Source organism: Aotus nancymaae, unplaced genomic scaffold, assembly GCF_030222135.1.
Source record: "Aotus nancymaae isolate 86718 unplaced genomic scaffold, 86718_ANA_hifiasm-v0.15.2.pri h1tg000029l, whole genome shotgun sequence".
Taxonomy (NCBI): domain Eukaryota; kingdom Metazoa; phylum Chordata; class Mammalia; order Primates; family Aotidae; genus Aotus; species Aotus nancymaae.
Genome location: NW_026988442.1, coordinates 55,103,422 through 55,118,595, shown reverse-complemented (window position 1 = coordinate 55,118,595; position 15,174 = coordinate 55,103,422). Strand labels below are relative to the sequence as shown.

Below are 15,174 nucleotides of genomic sequence, written 5' to 3'. Positions count from 1 at the left end.
TAAGGCAGCACTGCACAAACCAGAGACTCTGCACTGACCTTGTTGAAACCAGAACTGCAGCTCCTTCCTAGGACCCAAGAAGCAGGGATCTCATTTCTTGAGGCTCTACAAGCTATAATAATGGTATCACTCACTTTTTTCCTGCCTGGAATGATAAGAAACTAAAACACTGAACTCTTTTTTTTTAATCCAGGAATTGTGCTTATTCTTTCCTTAGTTTGTTTGTTGTTTTAACAGTCTGATTTAGGTATAATATATACACAATGAACTGCACATTTCTAGGTTGTACAACTGAATACATTTTGATATTGTGTCTATACCTATGAGAGCATCACTGAGATGAAGATAATAGACCTGCCTATCATCCATAAAGGTTTCCTTGTGCCCCTAAATGATAAGAAAACCAATCCATTAACAAATTCATCAAAAATTTGAAGACATCATTCACCAAAGAATGTAGACAGATGGCAAATAAGCACAGAAAAATCTGCCCAAAATTATTAGTCATTAGGGAAACATACATTAAAACCACAAATAGATACCACTATATACCCACAAAATGACTACAATTAAAAAATTAAGTATTAGTGAAAATGTAGAAAAATGTCCATGGTCCAAGCAATTTGGGGACATTTTGGCAGTTTCTTAAAAGTTAAATACACCTTAGCCTTATAAAGAGAGGACAGAGCTTGTATACTTGTGCCTTATGTGTACTCTAAGAGACTGTGTCTTTAATGAAGACCCACTCTGTTGGTAGAAATTATCCTGCTTCGTCATTCCTCTTGATCTAGAAAACTATCTCTTAAATAGAGTAACACATACAATTAAAGTTTAGATTTTATTCCACGTGTGATTAGACTGATTGAAAGAAGGGCAATAAATATTTCTTTGATTTGTTTCATCAATATTTTATAGTTTTCAGTGCACAGGTATTTTACCTTCTTGGTTAAAAATACTTTCATCTCTTTGGTTAAAAAATACTTATTCCTAAGTATTTTTATGCTATTGTAAATAGGCTTGTTTGCTTAATTTATTTGTGGTATAAAATCAACTTAACATTGATTAAAGACCTAAACAGAAGACCTAAAAGTATAAAACTACTAGAAGAAAACAGAGAGAAAAAGCTTCTTGACATTGGTCTGAGTGGTGGTTATTTGGAACTCCAAAAGCACAGAAGACAAGAAAACAATCAACAGAGTGAAAAGACAACCTATGGGTGAGAGACTATATTTGAAAACCATGCATCTGTTAAGGAGTTAATATCTCAAATACAGAACCATGTTTATTGGGCTCCTACTGTTGACAAGTAACACACTCAATATCAAGAAAACTGGATTTAAAAATGGGCAAAAAAATGAGTAGATCTTTTTCAAAAGAAGACATACAAATGTCTAACGGGTATATTTTTAAAATGCTTAACATCAAGGAAGTGCAAATCAAAACCATAATAAGATATCACCTCATACATTTTAGAATGGCTATAATGAAAAAGATAAAAGATAAGTGTTGGTAAGGATATGGAGAAAGGGGAACACGTGTACACTGATAGTAGGCATGTAAATTACTACAGCTGTTATGAAAAACAGTGTGGAGTTTCTTCAAAAAAACTAAAAAATAGAATTACCATATGACCCAGCAATAATACTTCTGGGTATATATCCAGAGGAAATTAAATCAGTACTTTGAAGAGATAGCTGCACTTTTATGTTCATTGCCGCACGATGCACAATACCCTAGATATGGAATTCACCTAAGTGTCCATCAACAGATGAATGAATAAAGAAAGTACAATGTACATACCTATAGACATCACACACACACACACACACATACACACACAACACACAGAGGAATGTTAGCCTTAAAAAAGAAGAAAATCCCATCATTTGTAACACTGTGAATGAACCTGGAGGACATTATACTAAGTGAAATAAGACAGGCATAGAAAGACAAATCCTGCATGATCTCACTCATACGTGGAAGCTAAAAAAGTTGAACTCGTGGAGTAGAGAGTAGAATGGTGGTTACTGGGGGCTGGGGGATAAAGAAAGTTGGACGATATTGGTCAAAGAATACAAAGTTTCAGGTATGCAGGATCAATAAGTTCTGGAGAGCTAATGTACAGCACGATGACTATAGTTTATAATAATACATTGTATACTTGAAGCTTGCTAAGAGAGTAGATCTTAAATGTTCTCATCACACACAAAAAAGGTAATTATGTGAGATGATGGGAATCAGCTTCATTTAGGCAATCATACCACAATGTATAAGGTTATCAAAAATCATGTTGTACACCTTAAACATTTAATACATATAATTTTAATAGTCAATTATAGTCAGTAAAACTGGGAAAAAAAGAAATTCAGTGATGCACCTATGAATAATCATTATTCTCTATGAAATATATGTTTAAATTAATTTCCCTTTTGCATCTTTCTTTTTACTTAGGGGTGGGTAGTTGAGTAAATATCATAAATTAAAACAGATATTAGTTACTCAGGATATGCTCACATAGTGGAGAAACTTTCAAATACCCAGAGAAACCAACTTTAGATGGAAAGCCAGAGAGCTGGAATCGGTATTTCTAAGATTTTGTATTCCCATCAGGGAGATTTAAGGCTAGATATAAAATAGTGTTTACTGAGCTCCTACTTGATTAACAATAAGGATGATTCAAAGATATTTGCCATGAGAATATAACACAGATATACTTTTCACTTTAACTTTATGAAGATCTGTTTTGCTGGACAGTTTATGATGCAGTGTGTGAAAATCAAATGTTGAGGATTAAATGAGATAATGTCAAGTGACTAGTGGCAGGCCCTCAGTAAATTCCCAATGAATGGTTGCTATTAATATGATTATCCTGACAACGACCAAACAGAATAGAAGCCAAGTCCTCCTATTATTGTACCCGTTTTACAGAAGAAGAAACTAAAGTCTGTTTTTAGATTTTTACTACAAGCTGGAGTCAGACTGATAATTGGAATAACCCCTCCAAATATCTCCCAAGGCTAATACATAACTCTAGATTTTCAAACAGATATCATCTCCAACTAAGTATGTGCAGATTCTTGAGAAATTTGACTAGTCAAAACTATCTGCATTCTACCACTTGGGATGACAAGGCAGGCTCCCTAACTGTAGGTACCTCAAAGAAGCAACCCACTTACATATTTAGTTTCCTGCTGGTAACATTTTAATCCAACTAAAATTTTAGAAGCATCATCATTTACCAATATATAAGGGTAATGTGTTGGGCAATATGCGTGTTGATGAAAAAGTGGAATTTCCTAGTATCCTTTTTTTTATATTCTTTTTTTTAAAAAAAAAAAGGAAGAAAGAAAGAAAAAAAAATGAAGGAGAGGAAGAAAAAGGAAGAGAAAGAGAGAGAGAGAATGGGAGTATTGCTTTATTGCCCAGGCTAGAATACAGTCTAAAAATGGGAATCAAAAACCTCTTTTACGCCAATAATTGTGCTTAACAATGGAGTCAGTAAGGAATAAGGGAAGAAAATAACAAACAAGCAGCCAACCAATATTTCATTTAAACCTATGAAATGCTATGCAATTACTGAGGAGTGATTTACTTCCAATTATGTAGTCACTTTTGGAATAGGTGTGATATGGTACTGATAAGAATGTACGTTTTATGTATTTGAAGTGGAGAGTTCTATAAATATTTATTAAGTTTACTTGTTCCAGGTCTAAGTTCAAGTCCTGGATATCCTTGTTAATTTTCTGTCTCGTTGATCTATCTAATATTGACAATGTGATGTTACAGTCTCCCACTGTTATTGTGTGGGAGGCTAAGTCTCTTTATAAGTCATTAAGAACTTGTCTTATGTATCTGGGTGCTCCTGTATTGGGTGCGTAAATATTTAGGATCGTTAGCTCTTCTTGTTGCATTGATCCTTTTACCATTATGTAATGTCCTTCTTTGCCTCTTTTGATCTTTGTTGCTTTAAGGTCTATTTTATCAGAGGCGAGAATTGCAACACCTGCTTTTTTATTTATTTATTTATTTTTGCTCTCCGTTTGGCTGGTAAATCTTCCTCCATCCCTTTGTTTTGAGTCTTTGTGTATCGTTGCATGTGAGATGGGTCTGGATGCAGCATACCGATGGGTTTTGGCTTTTTATCCAGTTTGCCTGTCTGTATCTTTTGATTGGGGGAAGTAGTAGATTTAAATTTAGGATTAATAATAACATGTGAGTTTAATATTTTAATAATTTTAATTTTAATAATATCTATTCCTTTTAACCTATACAATTCATTAATAATTTTAATTTTAATAATATCTATTCCTTTTAACCTATACAATTCATTGATCTGAGATGTGAAACAGCATGTGTGTCAGAAAAGAGAAGAAAAAGGAGAGCGATATACAGCTATAGGGGCCACAGAAATTGTTAGAGTCCCTGAAGACCCATAATGTTGAGTCAGTGATATGGCTTATAACAAACTTCTACCATCATCACAGATTATCATAAACTCACAAGGGAAAAAAACAGAAAGAGGCTGGGAAGAGAACCTTACACAAGCTTTGCGATGCGTGACACATACATGATTATATGGCTATTAGTGGCCAAGTCAGTATTTCAGATCAAGTCTGACAACCCAATCTACTCCTCCATTTCTAAGATATTTAACCAATGTTTCCCTACTCTGTTACCTACTCTTCACATCTCATTCTCAATTGTATGTCAGATAGATTGAAGACTAAGCCAGATTAACATTTGACTTTACCCATGATAGATAAGCCAAGATTGCCTTTTAATTTTTTTGACATGTTGCTCTCCTGTTGCAAGTAATTTGTGTTTTGATTCACAAGAGGGATAAAAAAGAAATCCCCTAGGAGGGATAAAAAGAAATCAGTACTCTCTGACAAAACTTATATGGAAACAAGAATATATTTCAAGCAGTGTTTTAAACTGTTAAGCATAGAATGTAACAAGTGTTGACTTTCCTAAAAGACATTTGAGTAATTCCAACTGCCATTTGGGTGGGATGGTGGCTGGACAAGATTGAATCATGCAAGTAAAATAATTTTAAAGCATTCTATTTTCATGTTTAAAACAATATTGCAATGCAAACCATTTTTCCATGATACTAAAAAAATTCTCACTTTATTTTGGAATGTGGATGCTAAATATGTGTGCTGTTTTTTGCTCATGGTGTTCTGCTGAGGGGAGTTTTAAGGTTGTTGGGGCAGAGACAACATCACCTACTTCACGTTTTGGGCATGTAGTGAGTTCTCAGTGCACAACTGTCATTGGTTAAATCTACAATTAGAGGAAATAAGAATAGCAAGAATAAAATAAAATAATCAGATATATTTCTTCCCCATTACCAGCATCACATTAGTCACTAGTTTCCTACTTTTTTTTGGGAAGAGCTGGTATATTGCCACCGACATGCACCTGACACTCCTATCACAGCAAAGTATTAGCAACAATATGAATGGCAGTGGCCAACATTTAGAGAGTAACTTCAATATAACAATAACTTAAACCATTCTGAAATATTCTCACATTAACCTGCAAAGCACAGGGTTTTTTTAATTGCTCAGTAGCCACAGAAAATTATCTAGTCTGCAAGGTCATACAGCTAGAAAAGCAGTACTGTGTGATATTTAAGCACAGGGACTACAGTATCGTACAGTTGTGTATTCGAGAACCAACTCCTCCAATCTCTACTGTTGCTTTACCTCTCTCAGGTTTCATTTGCTGACTACAAATTGTAATTTTCTCCTTCCCATTAGATTCTTTTGAGGATTGAGTGACATAGTCAATGGAAAGAACTTAGCAAAGTGCATGAGACATATATATATATATACACATACACATATATACACACACACATATATACACACACACATATATACACACACACATACACACACACATATCTATACACACACACATGAATATACATGTATGCAGAAAAACACTAAAGCCTGTGTTTCCAGTCATGCTAGTTCTCAAAAACTTGGGACTCTCCTAAGGTACTATGCTCTCTCTTCATTTCTATGCTTTTGCTAATTTATCCGCCTTTCACCATCTAACTAATACTGATTTTCTCAGACTACAATATGGGCCAAGGTAATTATTATCTTATTCATTTTTGAAGTCTAAGAATAGCTTATCCAAAAATCATCTATGCCTCCCAAAACTAATCTCTGTCCCCACAGAATCCAGGATATTATTTCTCCCATATTACTTATTACATATTGGAACATATAACATATGCCTACTTGTCTGTGTCCATCAATAAACTGTGAGGTCCTCAAGCACAAGAACTATGTCCTTTTACTTAGTGTCTCTCAACACCCAACACATGGCCTGATCTGTGGAACATACCCAATAGATATTGGAATGATGGATAAGTTGAGAGAGGGATGTACACAGGAAATAGGTGAGCCATAGATGCTGCCATCCACGTGGATATTCCAAGTTGAAGTGAGCAGGCACTGAACAGAAAGGAGAATCAGCGACTCAGCAAACATGTTACCATAGCTGCATTTATCTGAATTCCCTCCCATGGTGCAAAGGCCAAATGCTGCAAAAGGCAATGCATAAGTATAAAGAATTGGAATCTCTCCTTCCCCTCCCAAGCCATTAGGAACCTAAGTTTACCTCAAAGCATGGAAGCTAGACCCTCCCCACACTGGAGAAATGAATAGCAGTGTTGTCTACAAATCACTCAGAGTTCCTCAGAGAGGAGAAGAGTTGTCCTGAGCAGTGATTCTTAAACTCTATAGACAATCTTTATAACTGGCAATGTCAAAGTGTATATTCTGATTTAGGTGTTCTGGGAATCCATAGTTTTTATTAGACTGTACTTTATTTGTCAGGGAAGGAATGTCACACAAGTTGTAGACTGTATTAGCCAGGATTTTTCAGAGAAACAGAACCAATAGGATTCATAGAGATAGATAAATGAGAGGCAGTTTTCATGTGGTTATGGAGGCTGAGAAACCTCAGGCCAGGCCACCTGCAAGCTGGAGAACCAGGAAATCCAGTAACATGGCACATTCCGAGTCCAAAGGCCTGAGAACCAGGGAAGCCAATAGCATCAGTCTCAATCTAAGGCCAAAGGCCTGAGAACCTAGGGGGAAATGTGAGGGTCTGGGGGGCAGACTAGTACAAGCCCCAAAGTCCAAAGCCAGAGAACCTAAAATTCTTGTCTAAAGGCAGAAGAAAGATGTCCCAGCTCACTAAGAGAGAGAGAATCCACCTTCCCTCTGCCTTTTTATTCTATCTGGGCCCTCAACCAAATAGCGATGCCTACCCACATTGGGTGAGGGCATCTCTTCCCCACTCACTGCACTAAGTCAAATGCCAGTCTCTTCTGTAAACACCCTCACAGACATACCTACAAATAATGCTTTACCAGTGCTCTGGGTATTCCTTAGCCCAGTCAAGTAGACACCTAAAATTAAATGTCCCATGGGCAGTGTTACAAAAACCAAATAATAATAATAATAACATTGAGACTTTTTTTTCTAGACCAGTGTTTCTCAACTTTAACTGCACATTTGAAAGACCTTGGAAGCTTTGTTAAAATATATATATATATATATATATATTTAATACACTGTCATCTCCACCTCCTTTCTCATCAATTGATCAGAGTTTTGGGGATCTTGTTTCAAGTGATTTTAATGAAAAGCCTGTGGGGGAGCCACTACCCTACCAGTCAACCAGCATCACTCAAAATCTGGTCCAAGTCCTGGTGTGGTCCTCAAACTGTTTCATGCTGGTTCATGACAAGATAAGTACTGAAACTGAGAGTGTGTCTTACTCTGTTCATGCTCTTGTAGAAAAATACCATAGACTAAGTGACTGATAAGCAACAGAAGTTTGTTTCTCACAGTTCTGGAGACTGGGAAATCAGAAATCAAGGCACCAGCAGATTCATAGTTTGGTGAAAGCCCATTTCCTGGTTCATAGACGGCACCTTCTCATTATACCATCACTTTGTGGAGTGGCAAGGCAGTGGGGTCTCTTTTTTAAGAGTGTGGATCTCATTCATGAGGGCTCTATCCTTATAATCAAATCACCTTCAAAAGCCCTACCTCCTAATACTATCACATTCATGATTAGGTTTCAACATATGAATTTTGGGTGGACATAAACATTCAGACCATAACAAAGTGCTTAGAAACTTTTTGTAGCAATATGATAAATTTAAGTTTATGTTTATTGAATATAATAATAAAAACAGATGGATTCACAAAAAAATAAGTAGTTGGCTTACAAAGAAATACATTAAAACCTCCTGAAGGAAGGCTGTAAGTAACTAAACATATACATTTCTGGAAATGAGGAGGATATACTGAGCCACTTCTTTAAACTGTTACGTCTTAAAGCTGAAACGTTAACTTCAGTGATGAATTCCTCAGCAGAGCATTGGCACCTGGGTACAACAGGGTTAATGAGCAGGAGTAGGGTAGGTGGGGTTACAAACCAGGAACACATGCCCTCCAAGTTAGATAGCTTTTTTTCCTTTTTAATTGCCCTTAACACACACACGCTCTCACATAACACAGAAGGTGAGAGCTGAATGAAGTTTTCTGGGTAATGACTTGAAATGTTTTCCTTATGAGAAGTGGTGTTGAGTTACAGCGTGCAGACGGAGAACGGGGAGGAGAGAAACAGCAGCCTCAATCTGGCCCCCACCTTTTCTTGGGCTTGTAGGAAGGTGGACATGGGCTCCTGGGGACCAGACAAGTGATATGTTGAACTGCTTGGTGGCTGGAATCAACTGCTCCTGGAGTGACCTAAGGCCAGTGTTTACCAGAACTTAGCCAGGGCCAGCCAAGCAGGCACAGATGCTCTGCTGTGAAATGCCACGCAGGCAGAGACTGACAAGCGGTAGGAACTGAGCTTTCCCCTTGGACGGCTGCTTCCTGCGGTGTTCAGGGGAGGGGGTCACTTTCTGGCAACTCCGCTGCTGCTGCTGCTACTGCTTCAGCTCCCTCTCCACTCAAGGTAAGCAGGCTAAGGGAGGGCAGGCTCCAAGCGAAACCTTTGTACCATGAACAGGATCCGAAAGTTTTTCCGAGGAAGTGGGCGAGTCTTGGCATTTATCTTCATAGCTTCTGTCATCTGGCTGCTCTTTGACATGGCAGCTCTCCGCCTCTCATTCAGCGAGATCAACACTCGGGTCATCAAGGAAGACATGGTGAAGAGGGAGCAGTTAGGATTCAGAGTTCAGCCAGACCAAGTGAAAATTTTTTACAGCAGCATAAAAGAGATGAAACCTCCCCTAAGGGGACATGGGAAAGGGGCGTGGGGCAAAGAGAACTTTAGAAAAACTGAGCGGAGTGTCCTCAAGGTTGAGGTTGACCTGGACCAAACCCAGAGGGAAAGAAAAATGCAGAATGCCCTGGGAAGGGGCAAGGTTGTGCCACTGTGGCATCCTGCACATCTGCAGACCCTCCCCGTGACTCCTAACAAGCAGAAGACAGAAGGGAGAGGCATCAAACCTGAAGCCTCCTCTCACCAGGGGACACCAAAGCAAACGACAGCTCAGGGGGCTCCAAAAACCTCACTCAGAGCAGCAAAAGGAACTCTATTAGTTACAGTATCAGTACCCATGGGACCCCTCAGTTTAAAACAGGAGGCCCTGAAGAGTCATGGCCCTAGCAGTGACACTTCAAAACTAGCAGCTGAAAGGGACTTGAATGTGACCATCCGTCTTAGTACTTACAGACCAAAGCATAGATCACAGGCAGTAGCAAAAGAGAGGACACACCCTGCCAGCACACCAGTGCTGAAGTCTGGGGAAGCCATAGCCTTAAACAAAACTGAGACTCAGAGCAAAGAAGTAAATGCAAATAAACACAAAGTCAATAAGAGACTTCCTTCTTCTAAGTTCATCGTCAATTCAAATCGCTTAAGGAAGCAATCTATTAATGAGACACCTTTGGGAAGCTTGTCAAAGAATGACAGAGCTGGAGGGGCTCATGGAAAGAAACTCAATTTCTCTGAAAGCCACATTGTGATTATAACCAAGGAAGAAGAGCAAAAGACAGACCCCAAAGAGGTCTCCAATTCTAAAACCAAAATTATATTTCCTAACGTACTGGGTAAAAGCCAAGGTAAACACATTTCCAGGAATAGAAGTGAGACGTCTTTCTCTTCAGTTGCTCCACATAAACTACCACTGTCCCAAACTAACCACGCTTTAGCTGGGGGGCTAGAGCCAGCAAAAATCAACGTAACTGCCAAGGCCCCCCCTAGAGAATACAACCAGAGTTATATAAAAGCCCTTTTACCTGAAGACCATGGGATGCACCAGGTGTTAAGAATTGATGTGACGCTTTCTCCAAGGGACCCCAAAGCTCCAGGGCAGTTTGGGCGGCCTGTAGTTGTCCCCCATGGAAAGGAGAAGGAGGCAGAAAGAAGATGGAAAGAAGGAAACTTCAATGTCTACCTTAGCGATTTGATCCCAGTGGATAGAGCCATTGAAGACACAAGACCTGCTGGGTAAGACCTATTTCTCTTCTCTTTCCTCAACCCCAAGTGCTTTGGCTCTTACATAGAGAGGATTTATTGCTAGACAATTTTGCATGATTTTTGGTCGCCTTGAGAATTAAGGAAACATTAATCATAGGATATCATTCAGACAATTCACCAGCTACACAGAGAAAAATTCTCAAATCAGCAGTTGCAGAGTTCTCGTTCTCTGACTTTGGTCCCCGTCATTAGCTCATGTTCAATTTCCTTCCCTCTGCTGAAAACCTATTAAAATGATTAGGTGAACTCAGTTCATAATAACATATATATGAATGGTAGAGCTTAAAGTGTAATTCCATTAGAATAGTGACAATGAACTGAATTCCCAGTTTTGGAACTTTTCATTATTAGCAAGTCTGTCAGGAATATATTTGGGAGGGAAGCACACAGAAGGACTCTTCTTAGATCTCCCTGGAATCATATCTTAGCCAGAATTCTGCCTAATCATGAGTAATGATAACCAGAATAGCAAGAGAAGAAGTGACTTTACTCCCTAAAATTTAAAGTCCTTTATAGGTGGAGATGGTAGACATTTCAAGAGCTCAGTTACATAGGAATAATAATATTGGAAAAAGTCAATCAGTCCATGACCAGCAAACACCTACAGGAGGTATAAAAAGCATAATAATAATCACTTACATTTAGGTTTGTAGAGTTTTACTATTTACAAAGAGCCTGCATACATACAGATGAACTGCATCTGAGTCCTGGAAAGGAGGAGGCAGGCATTATGGTTCAAATTAACACACTGGTGAGGGCGCTCAGAAGTTACAGCACTTTCACAAGGTAATGCAGTTCTAAAGCTGCCCAGTGGGCCTTCAGGAACCAGTCCTTCTAAGAATTAAATTCCTATAACTCTATCACCAGAGGTGGATCAAAGCATAGATATTTAATCTGATTCAAATATAATTGGGTTCCTGGCATTTTTTTCTTGGCCCACTGATAAGTGAAGGTACTCTATAGCCGTATGTTCAATATCTGTTAACTCAGTTCCCTGAGTCAAACAATATTTGCCAGGAAGTTGGATTGGGGAATATCAACATTGAGACTTAGCACATGTGGCATGCAAACAATGGCCTTGTTTGGCTTCTGCAGAAAATTCTTCTTTGTGATCTAGGCAGTCAGTATTACATTTTAGTCAGTGTTACTAGGAGGAAGGCAGATACAGGGGAAGCTTTATCCATATTAGTAAGAAGAGTCTCTTCATTGTGATGTCGGCTACAGCCAGATTGTTCCCTACCTCGTAGCTATCAGCAAATGGCTATCAGCCATGCACTGCTTAGATCAAGCACTGTGCCATTCGCGTTCCTCACCCTGGTGATAATCACAGCTTTGAGAAGAACGCAGACATACTCAAAGATGAGGAAACTGAGGCCCTGGAAAGCTAGACTGCCTGTGGTCACAGAGCTAGTCATTGTAGAGAAATAATTAAAAATAATGCTGAAAATTATTCTGTGCTCTCTTCAATCTCTTGCCAATCTCCCCTCAAAAAGGATCCTAAAAATTATGTTGGCCATCTCTAATCTAAAGTCCTGTGTATCACGAGATTACACATGCCAGCCTTGAACACAAAGTGCAAGGAAACAAAGTGACTGTTAAAGCAGCTTCATTTTAACATGCCCTTATTGACCCGGCAGGCTGCTAGGGAGTCTGGGGAGAAATCAGCCACTGCACAGAAGCACAAGCTCCAGTTCCAAACCAGAGAAAAGCATGTGCGTGGCGGGGTGCAGGTGCCCAAAGCAAGTAATCATGATTTTATCACCACTGTGGCTCACTGAAGGCTCACCGGCTCCCAGTGCTTCTTAGTTTCTATACTTTTGTCTGTAGAAGTTGAGCCTTGCAGCCCAGGAAAGTTATAGTCAGGCTCTGTCTTCTGAAGGAGGTTGTCCCAACTATAGGAAAAATTGACATGTGTGCTTGAGAGGATGAGTCAGAGAGCATGTGGCCAGGCCTCCTCCCACTTATCACATAACCCACCTTGGTTAAATACAGGTGTGCTCTCAAGCTGCCTGGCGGATGCTGTGCTCCACTCAGGCGTCCCCTACCAAAGATCCTGGACCTAGGGCCTTCCAAAGTATTTTTCGATCCTTTTGTAGCCCTGTTCTTTGAAAGAGGATAAATCATTTTTTGTTCTTTTGCCCAAACACCCTGACTATAAAATATGTGTAAATTATGTATTCATAGAGGTAAAGGTTAAAGAAAATACGATCAAAAAACATTTGATTCATCAGGTTGGCAAGAGTTGGAGTGTTTTGTTTTTTTTTTTACTTTGGCTTTATTTATTTTCAGCCTTGCTCAAAAGGTGTTTGACGTAGCTGCTTACAGGAACACACGCAATAAGATTTTTTAAAATAATCAGTTTTAAAAGTCAGCATAAGGGGAAAATTGTTATAAAATAGAATAAGAAAATGAGGGATGCAGCAAACCACCATGGCACGTGTATACCTATGTAGCAATCCTACACAGTCTGCACATGTACCTCAGAACTTAAAGTATAATTTAAAAAAAAAAAAAGGAAAATGAGTGTGTGTGTGAGACAGAGAAACAACTATACAAACACAGGAGAGCTAGCTTAAAATTAGCTGGAGTAGCATCCCTCTACAACCTTTAAATTTTAAGAGTTTTGGAGAATATCTTCCTTATTGATCTATTCATTTTCCCAAAATCCACTGTTATAGACAAATTCTCACGTAACTGGCATATCACAACTGCTCATTGAATACAGATTGAACAACAAAACCCACCAATTTGGTATATTCATTTAAATTCACCTTCCCCCAGTGAAGATACGAACTCGGTAGTAGTTAATATTGTCTTACAGATGAATTAGCTGATGTACTAGAGTGAGGCTACCATTAAGAAGTAGAGGACAGCCATGGTGTCTCACATCTGTAATCTCAGCACTTCGGGAGGCCATCTGTTGGAGGATCCCTTGAACCCAGGAGTTTGAGATCAGCATGGGCAATATAGTAAGACCTCATCACTACCAAAAATTTAAAAATTACTCAAGAGTGGTGGTGCATGCCTGTAGTCTCAGCCACTCAGGAGGCTGAGGTGGGAGGATAACTTGAACCTGAGAGGTTGAGGTTGCAGTGAGCTAAAATTGTGCCAGTACACACTAGCCTGGGTGACAGAATAAGACCTTGTCTCAGAAAACAACAACAAGAAAAAGGTAGAGGAGACAGGCAGGGATTTCTAGGACAAATTCTCTTACTCTAGTTCTAAAATCAGATTCTCTTTTCCAAATCTGCTCTTTCCTCCTTTTTCTCCTGAGTCCTAAAGGACAATTTCTAAAATGTTAAGATGTAATTTCACACCCCTTTCTGTTCTCAGGGTTGCTCACATGGTCCTTTTCTGTCTGCCCAGGTTTCTCCCCTTTGTGGAATAGCAATAGCACCCTGCACATGACATTTTCTCCAAGCTGGGCCTTCAGCATAAGAAAAGCTAGTCTCTGCTCTTCTCTACTCATTATGGTCGTAACCATCCATTAAGGTTTTCATTCACTGGTCCCTTCCCACAGCCTCTCTCCATCCTCCCCATTCTCTTGCACACATTCTAATCCAATATTGCTCAAAATCCAACTGTGGCTTCCCTCTACCTGGACCATGAGGTAGCTGTGACATCTAAATCCCAATGACCCTTAGTGTACACAGGCCTTCTAGCTACGGAAACACTCTTTGTCGTGTGCTCTTCATTAACTGGATCCTTGAATGCCTGTTTTGTCTTCTTAGTGAAATTATAAGCTTCAGAAGGAAACTCTATCTTTAGCTTTATTTTGTACTCCTTTAGCACTGATCACAGTGCTGTGCATTCAAAAGCAACCGGTTTACACAGTATGAATTCAAAAGGCATGTTTCTCTGAATGATTTTTGAAAACTGATACTACATTAAGAATAATCAAAAGGTAGCAATTCAAATGAAACCTGCAACAAGTCTATTTATAAATCAATAATGACTTCTTCATTTTTCATTTTGAATATATGGAATACATTAAAATCTGATTTAAGGTAAATACATCCTATTTAACACTATGATCTATTCACTAATTTGTGTTTATTACTTATTTCATATTTTTGCTGTTATTTTGGTTTTTAATTTTAATGTTTTGGCTTTCAAGAGAGGAAAGTCTATTTTATTTACAAGAATGTTTTATGTCAGTATGTAAAATACAACTTAATTGTTGCCTAGAAATTTTGCCTATAAAATTTGCTTGAAATAAAATGTTTTTATGACAGTTATTTTATAAGTTCCATTTTTAATCTTTTTTAAATTAAAAGCTAATCCTGGTAGTTCTTGCTCCTAATTACTGAACCTTGTTTCTGTTAGCAACAATCAACACACACACACACACACACACACACACACACACACAAACAGGTTTTGCTAAAATGTGGTCCTATGTGAAACGCAGGGCAATTCTACTTGGAGAAATCTGTCTTTTGGCCTGAAGCTATAGTTAAGATGGAACTCCAAAAATGAACTTATTTTAAGAGTGTACTTCCTGAATCTGAATTTAGAGAAAAATGACTCAAAGGAATTTTTGCTGCCAGCATTTAGTTTTTAAAGTACAATAAGAATTCTGGTATGGTTGTCTACCACTGCTGTGTCCTTGTAATGTTACTCAATTGCTTAATTTTACGCTTTACT

The 15,174-nt window shown here is 38.5% G+C and overlaps 1 protein-coding gene across 1 annotated transcript in view; it reads left to right on the top strand.

The window, feature by feature from the left end:
• The first annotated feature begins 8,881 nt into the window (after positions 1–8,881).
• The window catches only part of GALNT5 (polypeptide N-acetylgalactosaminyltransferase 5), a 53,401-nt gene continuing 47,108 nt past the window's right edge, over positions 8,882–15,174 (top strand). The window contains exon 1 of the mRNA XM_012454902.2: positions 8,882–10,497. Coding sequence (XP_012310325.2) covers positions 9,044–10,497 — 1,454 coding nt within the window. The 5' untranslated portion in view covers positions 8,882–9,043. The remainder of the gene's footprint in view (positions 10,498–15,174) is intronic.